This window comes from Anneissia japonica, unplaced genomic scaffold (genome assembly GCF_011630105.1).
Source record: "Anneissia japonica isolate Jap-2015-1 unplaced genomic scaffold, ASM1163010v1 scaffold287778_len1315358_cov176, whole genome shotgun sequence".
Lineage (NCBI taxonomy): Eukaryota > Metazoa > Echinodermata > Crinoidea > Comatulida > Comatulidae > Anneissia > Anneissia japonica.
Window position 1 is genome coordinate 174,649 of NW_022702824.1, and position 12,562 is coordinate 187,210.

The 12,562-nt window shown below is 32.1% G+C and overlaps 1 protein-coding gene across 3 annotated transcripts in view; it reads left to right on the top strand.

The window, feature by feature from the left end:
- The window catches only part of LOC117104043 (tight junction protein ZO-1-like), a 54,001-nt gene that overhangs the window by 7,546 nt on the left and 33,893 nt on the right, over positions 1-12,562 (top strand). For 2 of the 3 annotated variants that reach the window (XM_033244695.1, XM_033244697.1), the window contains exon 2: positions 8,848-9,028. In XM_033244695.1, the coding sequence (XP_033100586.1) occupies positions 9,009-9,028 (20 nt within the window). In that variant the 5' untranslated portion in view covers positions 8,848-9,008. Of the gene's footprint in view, positions 1-4,065; positions 4,222-8,847; positions 9,029-12,562 lie in introns of those variants that run through there. The other variant, XM_033244696.1, reaches the window with a different exon arrangement.

Here is a 12,562-nt window from a genome sequence, read left to right on the forward strand (position 1 = left end):
GATTCGAAATAATTGTCTCCATATCTTCGATAATTAAATTAATCACCGTAATTTAGCTTACACTTATGAATTTAGGGAGCACTTAAAATGTGAAATAATCATTTCACTACCCGACAAACTCCGAAACTTTTTTCATTCATTAGGCCTACATAATAGATTCATATTGCTGTACTATATACTCCAACATCACTGGCGTATGGTAACAACCAACTGACTGCATACCATTTCCGGTCACACATTACTCTCCATAACACAGCACCCCCTAGTTCCGTCACCTCTGGATAAAGCCTAATCAGTACCTTACTATGTATTAGTTCTAAAATGAATTATAGTCACAGTCACAGTTGCTCTCATACAGTACAGTACTGCAGTAAGTTATTTGAAGATTGTTGAATCATATTTGAATTTAAAAAATATAATGATGTTGATGGAACAAGTAAATTCCATGTGGAATTTCTTGTGGTTAGTATTATTGTTTAGATTGATGAGAGCTACTGAGTTGACAGATTTTTTTTCTGACCTAGAATCCAACAAAAGATTACTGTGCTGGTCATTTGGTTTGACCTTATTACTAGGTGATGCTCACCAATTAGTAATACTCAAATAACTCAATATCTCAATAATATCTCAATAACTGCACAGATACAGTATTTTCCTTTGCCTGGAGACTAGCTTTTGGTAGGTCATTATGCTAATGAGGTCAAGATTAGTGGAAGAAATTCATTGATAATTAATATGCCTGAGTGACATAAGTAAACAACAACATGCTCATTACCTGGCAGTGGTAGAGGATCTGAATTTGAACAAGACGTGCATACAAAACCTTGCATGATGAAAATACAGTACATGGATTTTAATACCTCGGCATTGAGTGCTTTCTGTAGAAAAGCAAACACAATAAATTCTTATGACTGCTACTTATCAAAGATCATGGAGGAATAAGTTGCAAACATTTTTGAACTATATATATATATGTCTCCTACCACCTGTGAAACAGCCAAACTTCCGTAGGCTGCAGCACTTAATTGAAAGGGATACTTATTCTTATATATTAAAATTAAATGTAAATTCTCAAGAATTATCCGAAAAACAATCTTTGTTTTGATTATTGTGCAATTATTACTAATGTAATTGCTGTAGAACCCTAATGAAGGTGACACCTTCGGGCCTAGAAATAAATGATATGATGTGATAAATGATGTGATAAAAAGTGGTAGGAGTTTGCCATACTATTAAAAGATATATTTTCTCACTTCATGGGGAGAAGGTGTCCCCTTAATTATAGGGATGTCCCCTAAATAATTGTGCCAAAGGAGGAGTTCTAGTGTATTAATTTGATATTACATAAATGCTTTTGATAATCAGCCGTTGACTTATTAATTACAGTTATAGGGATAATAACCAATGGTCATCTAGAATTTTTAATCTTGTTCAGAGCCTTTTTCTGAGTGAAAATATGTCAGTTTTTAATAAGAATATTTCAACAAAAAACAAAAAAAAACCCAACTGTCTACTGGTACAATATAATTTTTTTTTTCAATCCTTTATAGAATTTCTGTCCATTTGTAATTTCATTCTTAAATTTCCTCTCAGTGTTATTAGATATGTCCCCTGTTTTGTCAACAATACAACACTGTACAGAGGTCGCATATATTTAAATTTATAATTCCAATATGCAAATGAAATGTGGGAACAATATGATGAATTCATAGAGTACATATTATAATGCATTAAGTAATCAATATGGAGCAGTAACCTCTATACATGGCGAACGGAAATGGCTACAGTAGGTATTACACTAGGTAATAATAATTTCATTGTATTTATTATTATAGATACAAAAAATTAATAGTATTTATTATTACAATATAAAAGAGCATTTTATATTTATAAAACAGTCTACTTTTTATAATCAATGTGGTATTTTTTAAAATTAAAATTACAGTTTTTCTGTAACTAATTGTAAGATAATCTTAGAGAGTAGGTTTCTACTGTATATATTATTTTTATAATGTTCCATTTCTGCTGTATAGCCCTTGAAAACATTTTATACTGTACAGTTTCTGTTCCTCAGTAAGACCAATTTAATACGAAATTAATAATTTCTTTTATTATAAAAATAGCACTAAACAATTTGAGATGAGGCATACAGAGAATACAAAGTTTCCTCAAACCCTCCCCTATTTTCCTCTTCCTCTTCCCAAAGAAAAGTAAATAAAATGTTGATTAAATTCATTTTTGAAGTCTTCATTTCATTTTCATAAAGTACAAGGTGTACATTGTTCTTCCCTGCTTCTCTCCCCTCCCCACCTACCCCAGTGTGTATTTTTACTCTTTAAAAAAATAGCAGATATACTGTAGAAATAGGTTGTAGGGTAAACTATAAGATGGGTTAACTAAAATTGATGGCATAGTCTAGTAAAAATGCCAGGTTGTATATCATCATAACATAGTTAAAATAACAGCCAGTAAATACATCAACCATACACAGAACTAAGGAATTTATTTCTAAAAAAAGATTAACATATGACTCAGGAAAACCTGTCCTTATTCCCAATTTGACAATCACTACATAAAAATTGTTCTGAGGAACTACTACTCTGTACAAAAGTTACACAAAAAGTACAGTAAGTTGCTAAAATGAAATTAGAGTGATTGCTTCAGATTTTATTGTACTGCCTTTAACAGGGTTAGTAGGCATTCTTGAAAGTCCTAGAAAAACAAATGGGCATTTTCCAGTACAGGAAAGCTCTGGAAAATTTATTTTTAATTGTCCTTGAATGTCCTGGAAATTTCATCATGGTATCATTTCACCATAATAAATGAATAATCTTCCATAGAAAAGAAAAGTGTAAAAAATTGAACTTTCTCTATGTTCGTTAAATGTCATTAAGGGCATACTGTATAGCAAATTTGGCAATTATAATTGTTCAGAAATACCTAAACACAAATGTCCTTGAAATTTAAATAAAACGTTTGTACTTGAATGTCCTGGAATTTTACTTCCTTCAGTGTACAAACTCTGTTTTTAGTTTTGGTGAAGAAAATAGTCAAATTTTCCATAGACGGGCTTTTTGTGAGTATTTATAGTAATATTTGTATTGCACTGCAATTCGCGTTCATAACTTTGAGATCAGCGTGTTGAATGGCACATTATTCTATATCAAAATCTATTAAAATTTAATATTAATTGCGCCTCAATTATTCAATCATGTGATACAAAATACACCACATATAATAATGAAGAAACTATGAACTTGTATTGATTATTGTATTCTTTTGCCGACAATATAGATTGCAAAGTAACAATTCATATCTACTACAGTAATTGGTTTTTTTGACTAGTGTAACAATTGACATGCATATTGTAAAACATATAAATATAAGGAACATAGTGTGTAACTGGTTTTTTTTATGTCGTAACATTCAATATTTGTTGTAACATCAAACAGGATTTTAAAATATAGTGGGTAGCATTTGATAATTGGCAAAATAATGTCATCCTTCAGCAAAATGAAACATATTACTGTACACTGTACAATCTGCTGTGGCATATCACAGTGTCAATTTTCAACTAAAGTACACTCACTTTTCTAATTTACTCATCAATGGTTTGGTGACCTTAATCCATAGTGAGTGGTCTCCCTCTTTAGTTTATGGAATTTGGACTGGATAGTGCCAAATTCACTAGATGGGGGCCTAATTCACTGGGGGATGGGGAAAGATTCCTGTAATATGGTATACCATACCTTGGGCTCATAAAAATAGGTTGAACCAATTACTGCATGGTTGAACCTATAGATAAGATCAAATTTGATTTTCTAGTATTATAATTAGAGAGTAAATTTCTTCCTGTGCAATCCAGGGAAGCCCGCAAATGAAAGCCCTTTGATATGCTAATTTCGGGAAAGCCATGAAGCCTTTTGGTAGCTAGCTGCTCTACAATTCGCTTTTTCATGTGTCACTGTAGACTCAAAGCGCTATTGAAATTTAAATAAAGGTTTTTATTCATGGCACTGAACCCAGTTGTTGGGGCTATTGTTGCGTTACAATAGAAGAAGGAAAAAAAATATACTGAGGTAATCAGCAAGCACTTGGGTTTTCAAAAGGTAGCAGTTACAATGTGAGGATTTAAAATTTGGATTTGAAAATTGATGTGGAGATTGAAACTGTTTGATTACGTATAATGTTGTTATCTTATGAAATGACCATATGTTAATGGTGAGTACAGTTACATTCTTTCTTCAGCAGTGTAAAAGGGAAATCTTTGAACTCAAAATCTGTATTAGCTTAGATGTTCTCTTTGATATGAGCTGTGGTTCAATTGTACTTGGTTTTTACAGCTCTTAAATACTTTTAATCAAGCTAAAAGTAATTTGGTTTTGATGATTCAAGTTGATTTCATTTATTTTACAAACAGAAATAACAACAGACCAGAAATCAGAGACAGGATTAAAACAAAAAGGAAACTAAATTGCTGTACAAAGTTTCTCCACTGATTTAAATAAAGATACATAAAATAAATATATAAATCTCTATTCTCTGAAAGTTAAAACGAGCAAAAAGATCCAATCCAAAAAATGTAAAAAATTTTTTTTTTACCTGTAAATTAAAAAAATTGTTCACAGTACAGCGAAGCAGTGACGGCAGCAGAGCAGGTTAAAGAGAGGAATTTAATTAAAGATTATCCGCCATCCTATACACAAACTTTAATTTTGAAGTGATGTTCTCCAGTACTTCCTATCAGTCAAAATTTTTGTGTGAGATGTCTCAGCTTGTATGTTGCTAATTTTTAACTGTTAAATAAAGGGATGACTAGGTATGGCCCCTCCTACTCAATATCCTATATTTCTGCCTCGGTCCAAACCTAGATTTTCCTCTAAGAAAAGTTTTATGTGTATTCCCACAGTAAAATATACTGTATGCAGCCACTTTTACACTTTATGGAACTATGTAGCAAACCTCAAACACATGATTTTAAGGTTTTACCATTACATTTTGTTGTTGATGTCTTCAGTGGGTGCCTGTCTCTTATACACATCTAGATGTGTATAAGAGACAGCAATATAGCATCTAGATGTGTATAAGAGACTTCTTCAGCAGTGTAAAAGGGAAATCTTTGAACTCAAAATCTGTATTAGCTTAGATGTTCTCTTTGATATGAGCTGTGGTTCAATTGTACTTGAAGTTTTTACAGCTCTTAAATACTTTTAATCAGCTAAAAGTAATTTGGTTTTGATGATTCAAGTTGATTTCATTTATTTTACAAACAGAAATAACAACAGACCAGAAATCAGAGACAGGATTAAAACAAAAATGAAACTAAATTGCTGTACAAAGTTTCTCCACTGATTTAAAGAAAGATACATGAAATAAATATATAAATCTCTATTCTCTGAAAGTTAAAACGAGCAAAAAGATCCAATCCAAAAAATGTAAACATTTTTTTTTTAAATTAAAAAAATTGTTCGCAGCACAGTACAGCGAAACAGTGACGGCAGCAGAGCAGGTTAAAGAGAGGAATTTAAGTAAAGATTATCCGCCATCCTATACACAAACTTTAGTTTTGAAGTGATGTTCTCCAGTACTTCCTATCAGTCAAAATTTTTGTGTGAGATGTCTCAGCTTGTATGTTGCTAATTTTTAACTGTTAAATAAAGGGATGACTAGGTATGGCCCCTCCTACTCAATATCCTATATTTCTGCCTCGGTCCAAACCTAGATTTTCCTCTAAGAAAAGTTTTATGTGTATTCCCACAGTAAAATATACTGTATGCAGCCACTTTTACACTTTATGGAACTATGTAGCAAACACATGATTTTAAGGTTTTACCATTACATTTTGTTGTTGATGTCTTCAGTGGGTGCAGCTCGATTTGACTCTGTTATTTTGGGTGGTACAGTTCATGTCTCATTCCTATACATCCTGAGGCTGAGTATTTGCTTTCAGGTGTCTTTGTTATTGAATAATAACATTTCCAATTTTAATGTGCTACATTTGCCAATTTAGGAATCAAGATTAATATATTTTTACTTTATTTATTAAAAATACATCCAAAGGAATGACAATAACAAGAGAATGAATAACAAGACAATATAAAATACTAAATTATAGAAACGAAAATTAAAATTTGCTAATACAGTGTTATTGGTATATTAAATCATTAAGAATGTTATTAAGTGAGAGAGAGAGAGTTTAAATTTAATTTTTGAATATGTCAGGGACTTTCATATGACACTACTAGAATATTCCTTAAAATGTAAAATTTAGTTTGAAGTTTCTGGATAAATGTCAAAATTTATATAATGTTAATGAACTATCTTGAAATAGCCAATACTGCACTATTATAGTGTAGTATACAGTAGGCCTACTGTATATGTATCCCCAGATATCCTTTGTAATAATGTCAAATTCAGGGTACCCTATCAATTCGGTCATAGTGTACTTGGTATAAAGGTTAGGCCTTTGCCACATGTGATGTTCTAAGATTTATGTATAGTTTTTTTTTTATAACCTATGAGAATTTTATGAGTTCTATTGAGCACACCTATTTTATTGTACAAGGGGGATTTTGATCAGCTGACTACCTGTGTTACTGTCTATTGGCTCCAGTCAGGCTACTTAAACTTTAACCGCCAATTAATGCAGTGTACATTGTTGTATATTTCTGCTTGATTTTTGTGCTTAGAATGCATAACAGTTACTGTATCTATGGAATTTACCAGTTCCTTGATGTTCCAAAGAAAGTACATACTCATAGACGTTTGAATAGGTTAGGTTAATCTTCAAAGAGGGGTGCCCTGAAATTGATGACTATATGTGTGTTCGAGCGGTGCACACATTTTCTATACTGTGTAAATGACAATCAAAGGCACATCCCCGCGTTTTAGCACAAAAACGACCTGTGGTTTAGCATGTAGAAACTACCCCGGAAGTATACACCTGTTGACCTCGTATCCCATCATTCCATGCCATATTTACAGTACATGTTGCACACACAAAGCACACTTTACCAGTATTCGATAAATTGCAGTTTTCATTATTGTGTACTTTATCATATCAACAGGTAGTTTTACTACTTTCCAACATCATGGCAATGGTAATGCGCATTTATATCAATGCTTTGTAGGGGCGGATCCAGGATTTTAAAGTGGGGGGGGCGGGTTCAACATGCTTGCAAAAAACCCAAAGGTTGTTCGGGGGGGTCCTCGTCTGTTAAAATTTTGATTCCTAGATGGCCGGAAATGAGCTTTCCCGACTTCTGAGGTGTCTTTTAATGACCTTTCCTATAATTTCCTCAAAATTCAAGGTTGCCCCCTCTTATAAAAAAGGTCAGGTGATTTTATCTCATCTTTAGGCCTATACATAGAAAAAAAAAATCAAAGAATTGCCTTGACAAGATATTATTAGGCCTATATTCCAACAATCTGGAATAGTTGGATACATACTCTTTCTTCCATAGATCAATGAACTGATAAGCCTGAAAAACTCACTTGCGTACATACTGTAAATTATCATGACGTTGAGCTATAAACAGCGTTTTTAATTAATATTTTATTTAATTGAAGGCTAGTTTGTCTAAACCTAGTTTGTCCGATCTTCCAACCTATGCCTATGTCGGTTAACATGCCTTTTGTAAGACAGGACAGACCCAGTAATGTTTTGTTACGTTTCTTCACAGAGGGGGGTTCGTCTGAACCCCCTGGATCCGCCACTGCTTTGTACGCTGAAAATCAGCTGAACCTCACGCTTACATAGGCCCAGTATAGGGAATGCCTTAAGACTGTTTAACTAAACAGAGTGGGAAACTCCCTTTCCAATCATAAATTGACCACAAAAACCACATGAATGTCCTAATAATGTGAAACACTGATGCTGTGTTCCTGCGCATCAGTGTGAATACGGTGACTGCGCCTTCACAAGTTGTGAAAAGCGTTTCAAAATCATGACTCGTCAAGTCGCGATTTTGACAATAATCACCGGAATGCGGTGTGTACAATACTACTGTATTGAAGTTTAGAGTACATAATCCTGCTTTCTTCAGCACAGTTACCCTTTTGTTCATGTAGTATAAAGGTTAAGACATCAGCCATGTGGCGTAAGAGGAAGATTTATGGATCATTGTTTGTAAATAAGGTACTAGAGTGTAGATGGTGCATGAATTGATTTTATTGTACAACAGGGATTTTGATCTGTAGCTGTGGACATGTCATACCTATTACTTTGTACTATTCCACTGAGATTCAAATCGGATGATCATAGGAATTTATTTTTTTAGGCTTTCAATAAACATGTTTATGAAATTTACCTATTCTCAATTCCCATGTCAATAAATCATCAAATATTACATGGTTTTTTTAAATGATTGTAGCCACCAGTAACTGTGGTAAACTTAACAATAGCTTGACACCTGGTACTATAGAAATACAGGCAAAAAATTGGAAAAAATTTTCTCACAAAATTTATTAATATCCTATAGCAGATGTAATGGAATTTTATTCTCAGTTGAGTCACTAAAGCAAGCTGACCATTACTAGAACATGTACTAAACCCTCCCTTTAAATCACTAAAAATAGACCTCAGACAATATTTAATAGAGGGGATACAAGACATCAAGATCCTACAGGAAATCAAGATCCTACAGGAAATCAACAGTCAACAACGAATCAGAATCAAGGAAGCTTAAGGAGAAACCTTAAGGCATAATCAACTTTTTCAGAAGAAAATAAAGTAAATAATGATGATGTAACATTCTTTCTCGGTATAAATCCTCAACTAAAAATCATCAATTTTTCGATTTTCAAGATTGTTTTCAAATCTTAAATTCTTGATTTGTTTTGTTACAGATTCTAAACCGACTAACAGTGCAGACACCAAACAGAGTAGTGACAACAAGGCATTATATTTAAGCTATAGAATTGCTTTAAAAGAGCGGGATGAAAGTTTAAGGCAAAACGCTGTAGCAAAAAAGCAACTAGAAGAAATCCAGAAGAAACTAACAAATAAAATGCAGGGATACGACGACCCGTAAGTTGATTTGCCGAAATAAGATGCTTTTAATATTTTTTATTTCTCATCCAGAATGTGTGTGACTGAACACTCAAGAAATTTACAATGTCATTTAAACATTATATGGCAAACTAAAATTAATTAAAATCACTGAATAAATAGTTGATTAAAACAAAAAAAGAGTTATTTTGCTGATTAATCAAAAAAGTTCTCTTTACTACAAAATACTACAAATTTATAACAGTGTTTATAACCACACTGGTTATATACAGGAGTGGTGTTGTATTTCTTTTATAGCTTTTAATTAATTGGCAATAAAAAGTTTATTATAATTTTCAATTAAAAGTTTAACAAAGAATCTAAATTATACTTTCCCCATTGACTTACGGTATCACAGATAGTGCCATTAAAGTCAGGCTCCGGAGGAAAACAATTGTTGATATGTTGTGCAACTAATTTTTCTAAGACACAAAAAGCATATTTGACGAAAAAATTTGGGAACTGTTATTAAAATATAGATTTTTGAATATTTAAAATCTGGGGAAAAAGTTGAAAAACATGGTGGTTACGCCCCTTTTTCCCCAGTTTTGAAATATTCAAAAGTCTATTTTATTCTTATTCGAGTTCTTCCGTCATATATGCTCTTTGTGTCTTGGAAAAATAATTTGTGCAAATATCAACATTTTTTTTCCCTCCAGAACCTTGCTTGAAGAGTCGATTTTTTTTTAAACAACTACAGTAGAAGGAAGAAAACAGTATTGATATAGGAGTTAAACTGGAACTTGGGTTTGGAAGGCAAGCGTATTATCCACCAAGCGAAAGTTATTTTGGAATAAGATTCTTTGAATTTATAAACCAATGGACATAACCATCTCTTCTCAGTGGTTTTTCACTCCATAAAGCCATCCCACCCTCTGATAACTCTGTATACTGTAAACAGAGAATCATCTCCAAATTACATGCGTGTAAATTTAAGCTGGAAAATGTTTATAGATTAATTTAGCTCTTGTTTACTTTCATTAACGATTGTTTATATTAAATTTCTTGAAGACGATTAGTAGAATTTAATGGAAACCTGGAAGATATTCTCAACAACACAACTGTTTTTTTTTTGTTTTTTTTCATTACCATAATGTACCAATTTTATTGCAATACAAACACAAATAATATTTCGAAGAATTCAGACATATTGCATGATTAAGGTCAAAGGTTATTTAATTATGTCATCTCAGCATACTGTACATCATAGTAATTAATCCTCAGTAATATTTTTAATGTGTTCTGTCTACAGCATTTTGGTTTGATTTACATCTTTTTTTTTTATGTTCTTTGAGCTGGTTGAGATTTCTTCAATGCATCTCTCGCTCCATTTGTCATACTATTGTAAATATATCATTACCGTCTGTAGTAATTTGTTATTGTATTGAAAAGGAGAATTTAAATTGGTGGTTTTGGGTGAATTACTGTTATTTCTAATGGCACACTTAACAGAGTAATCGCATTCTCTTAAAGTAGATATTTAAACCTGTTGATTTAAATTTAAAGCAATAAACTACTGGCTAAGAAGTACATGACTTGAATTCAATTTTTAAAAATTGCAAACTAGCATTTGTTATTTATGGCCTAGGGTAATTTTGAAGCTAGTCATTCTTTCTCTACTTTAAACAAACCTTTTGGTTGCATTACTCCAAGAATCGAAAGTTTATACCAGCCAGGGGCAACTAAGATTAAAAGTAAAGATAGTCAAATTATACACTACTGTACTACGATTACTAGAATTTGTTAGCTTTGTGAACTTCCCTCTCGGACAGAATACTTTTTTTTTTAAAGAGTACTGTTTAAACATTCATCAACTTTGGGGGTGACTTTTAATACCCTGAAAATTCATCTCTTGACTTCCCTCATATACCTGGCGCCAACAAATTTACCTTTCCTGTTTAGGATCTTCAACAATGTTTACAATTATTCTGTAGTAAAGTACCAAGCTATGAAGCCTGACACTTTGAAATGGCTTGACAAGGGATCTGAAACTAATTTGAGATATATGATAATATTACTAGAGCTTCTGACAATTGTGTTCTACCTATTAATATTAAGACATGAAAAACCAATTTTTGTAATTAGTAAAATGCCATTTTTAAAGGGTCATTCTATTGACCTACTGTACTGTATATATTTGTATACTTTCAAAACAATGAAAAAAAAAATATTTGTTGCAAAAACTGGATATTAATGAATTAAATAAATCCATTAGTAAAATGTTCTACAAAAATGTTGATTTAAAAATACTGTATAGACCCTACTTTCTGCCAAAAAACCTCAAAAAGTCAATCCAATTTTTGTATAGCTCATTTATTACGATTAAGTTCAGGGGCTGATTTAGGGGAGGGGGAAGGCTGACTGGCATCCTTCCCCCTTTTGATAGGTAAAAAAAAACATGGAAAAAAAGAAAGAAAGAAAAAGAAAAAAATTTTGCTGGGTGTGCCCCCTAGGGTGATATTATCTGGATCTGCCCCATTTTCGCCCTCTCACCCCTTTTTGAACATCTCTGGATCCACCCCCTAAAGTTATTAATTTCATACCAGAAACAGATTTTAAAAAAAGTATTTTTTACTGATGATTAACAGAACTTTTATTACAAGAATATTTTAATTGATTACCACAGCCAATTTACCGTATTGTAATTTTTAGAAATTGACTATCTTAATTTTGAACAGCACATACAACAAACCATGTAGTGTGCACTATTTAAGTCTCCAACCATTACCATGTGAATGTTGTACTATATTAATGTTTGATGCAGAAATAAATAAATATAATGAATATAGTATTATTTATACTGTAGATCACTATCAGCTACAGTATGACTGAGATGTTTACTGTGCTGTTGGTCCTGTGTGCAATATGGCCCTACTGTATATGCATTATAAGTACAGTACACTCTTCGGAAAACAGCATGTGTTTCTCTTATATTTTTTTTTTATCGCATTATTATGCACTATATCGCATCAAATTACAATAATCAATACATTCAGTTTACTGCTCAATTCACCACCAGAAGGTTTTTCTGACTTTCTTTTTAAAATTGAGTTATATAGTATTGACTAAAAGTGTCCTATAATATTCACATAATTTTGTTTAAAATAATATCTCTGAGTTGAATTGCTTTGATCTTGGAAACGATTGTGTAAAACTATTGGATAATATCTTGATTTACAAACCAATTGACATTCATTGAGAGTAGCATTCTGGGATTGCAATATAACAATGTATCTAATAACTTTTGACCAATTCATGATTATTTTCCTATTGTATTTGCGTTCTTTGTTGTATTTATATTGTTGTGGTTTTGCCATTAGTTCAAAGCTCCATTCTACTACATTTTACGTCATATTGTATGCTATGTTGTTCACCATTTAGTAATATTTTATCTAAATCTACTTGTTGATGCTTTCAATTAAAAAGCTTACTATGGAATTTGGCTGCATGCATTTCAAATACAATTGGTCACAAACGGATGTTCCTCTGACTTGTGTCGCTTTTTAAAAATGA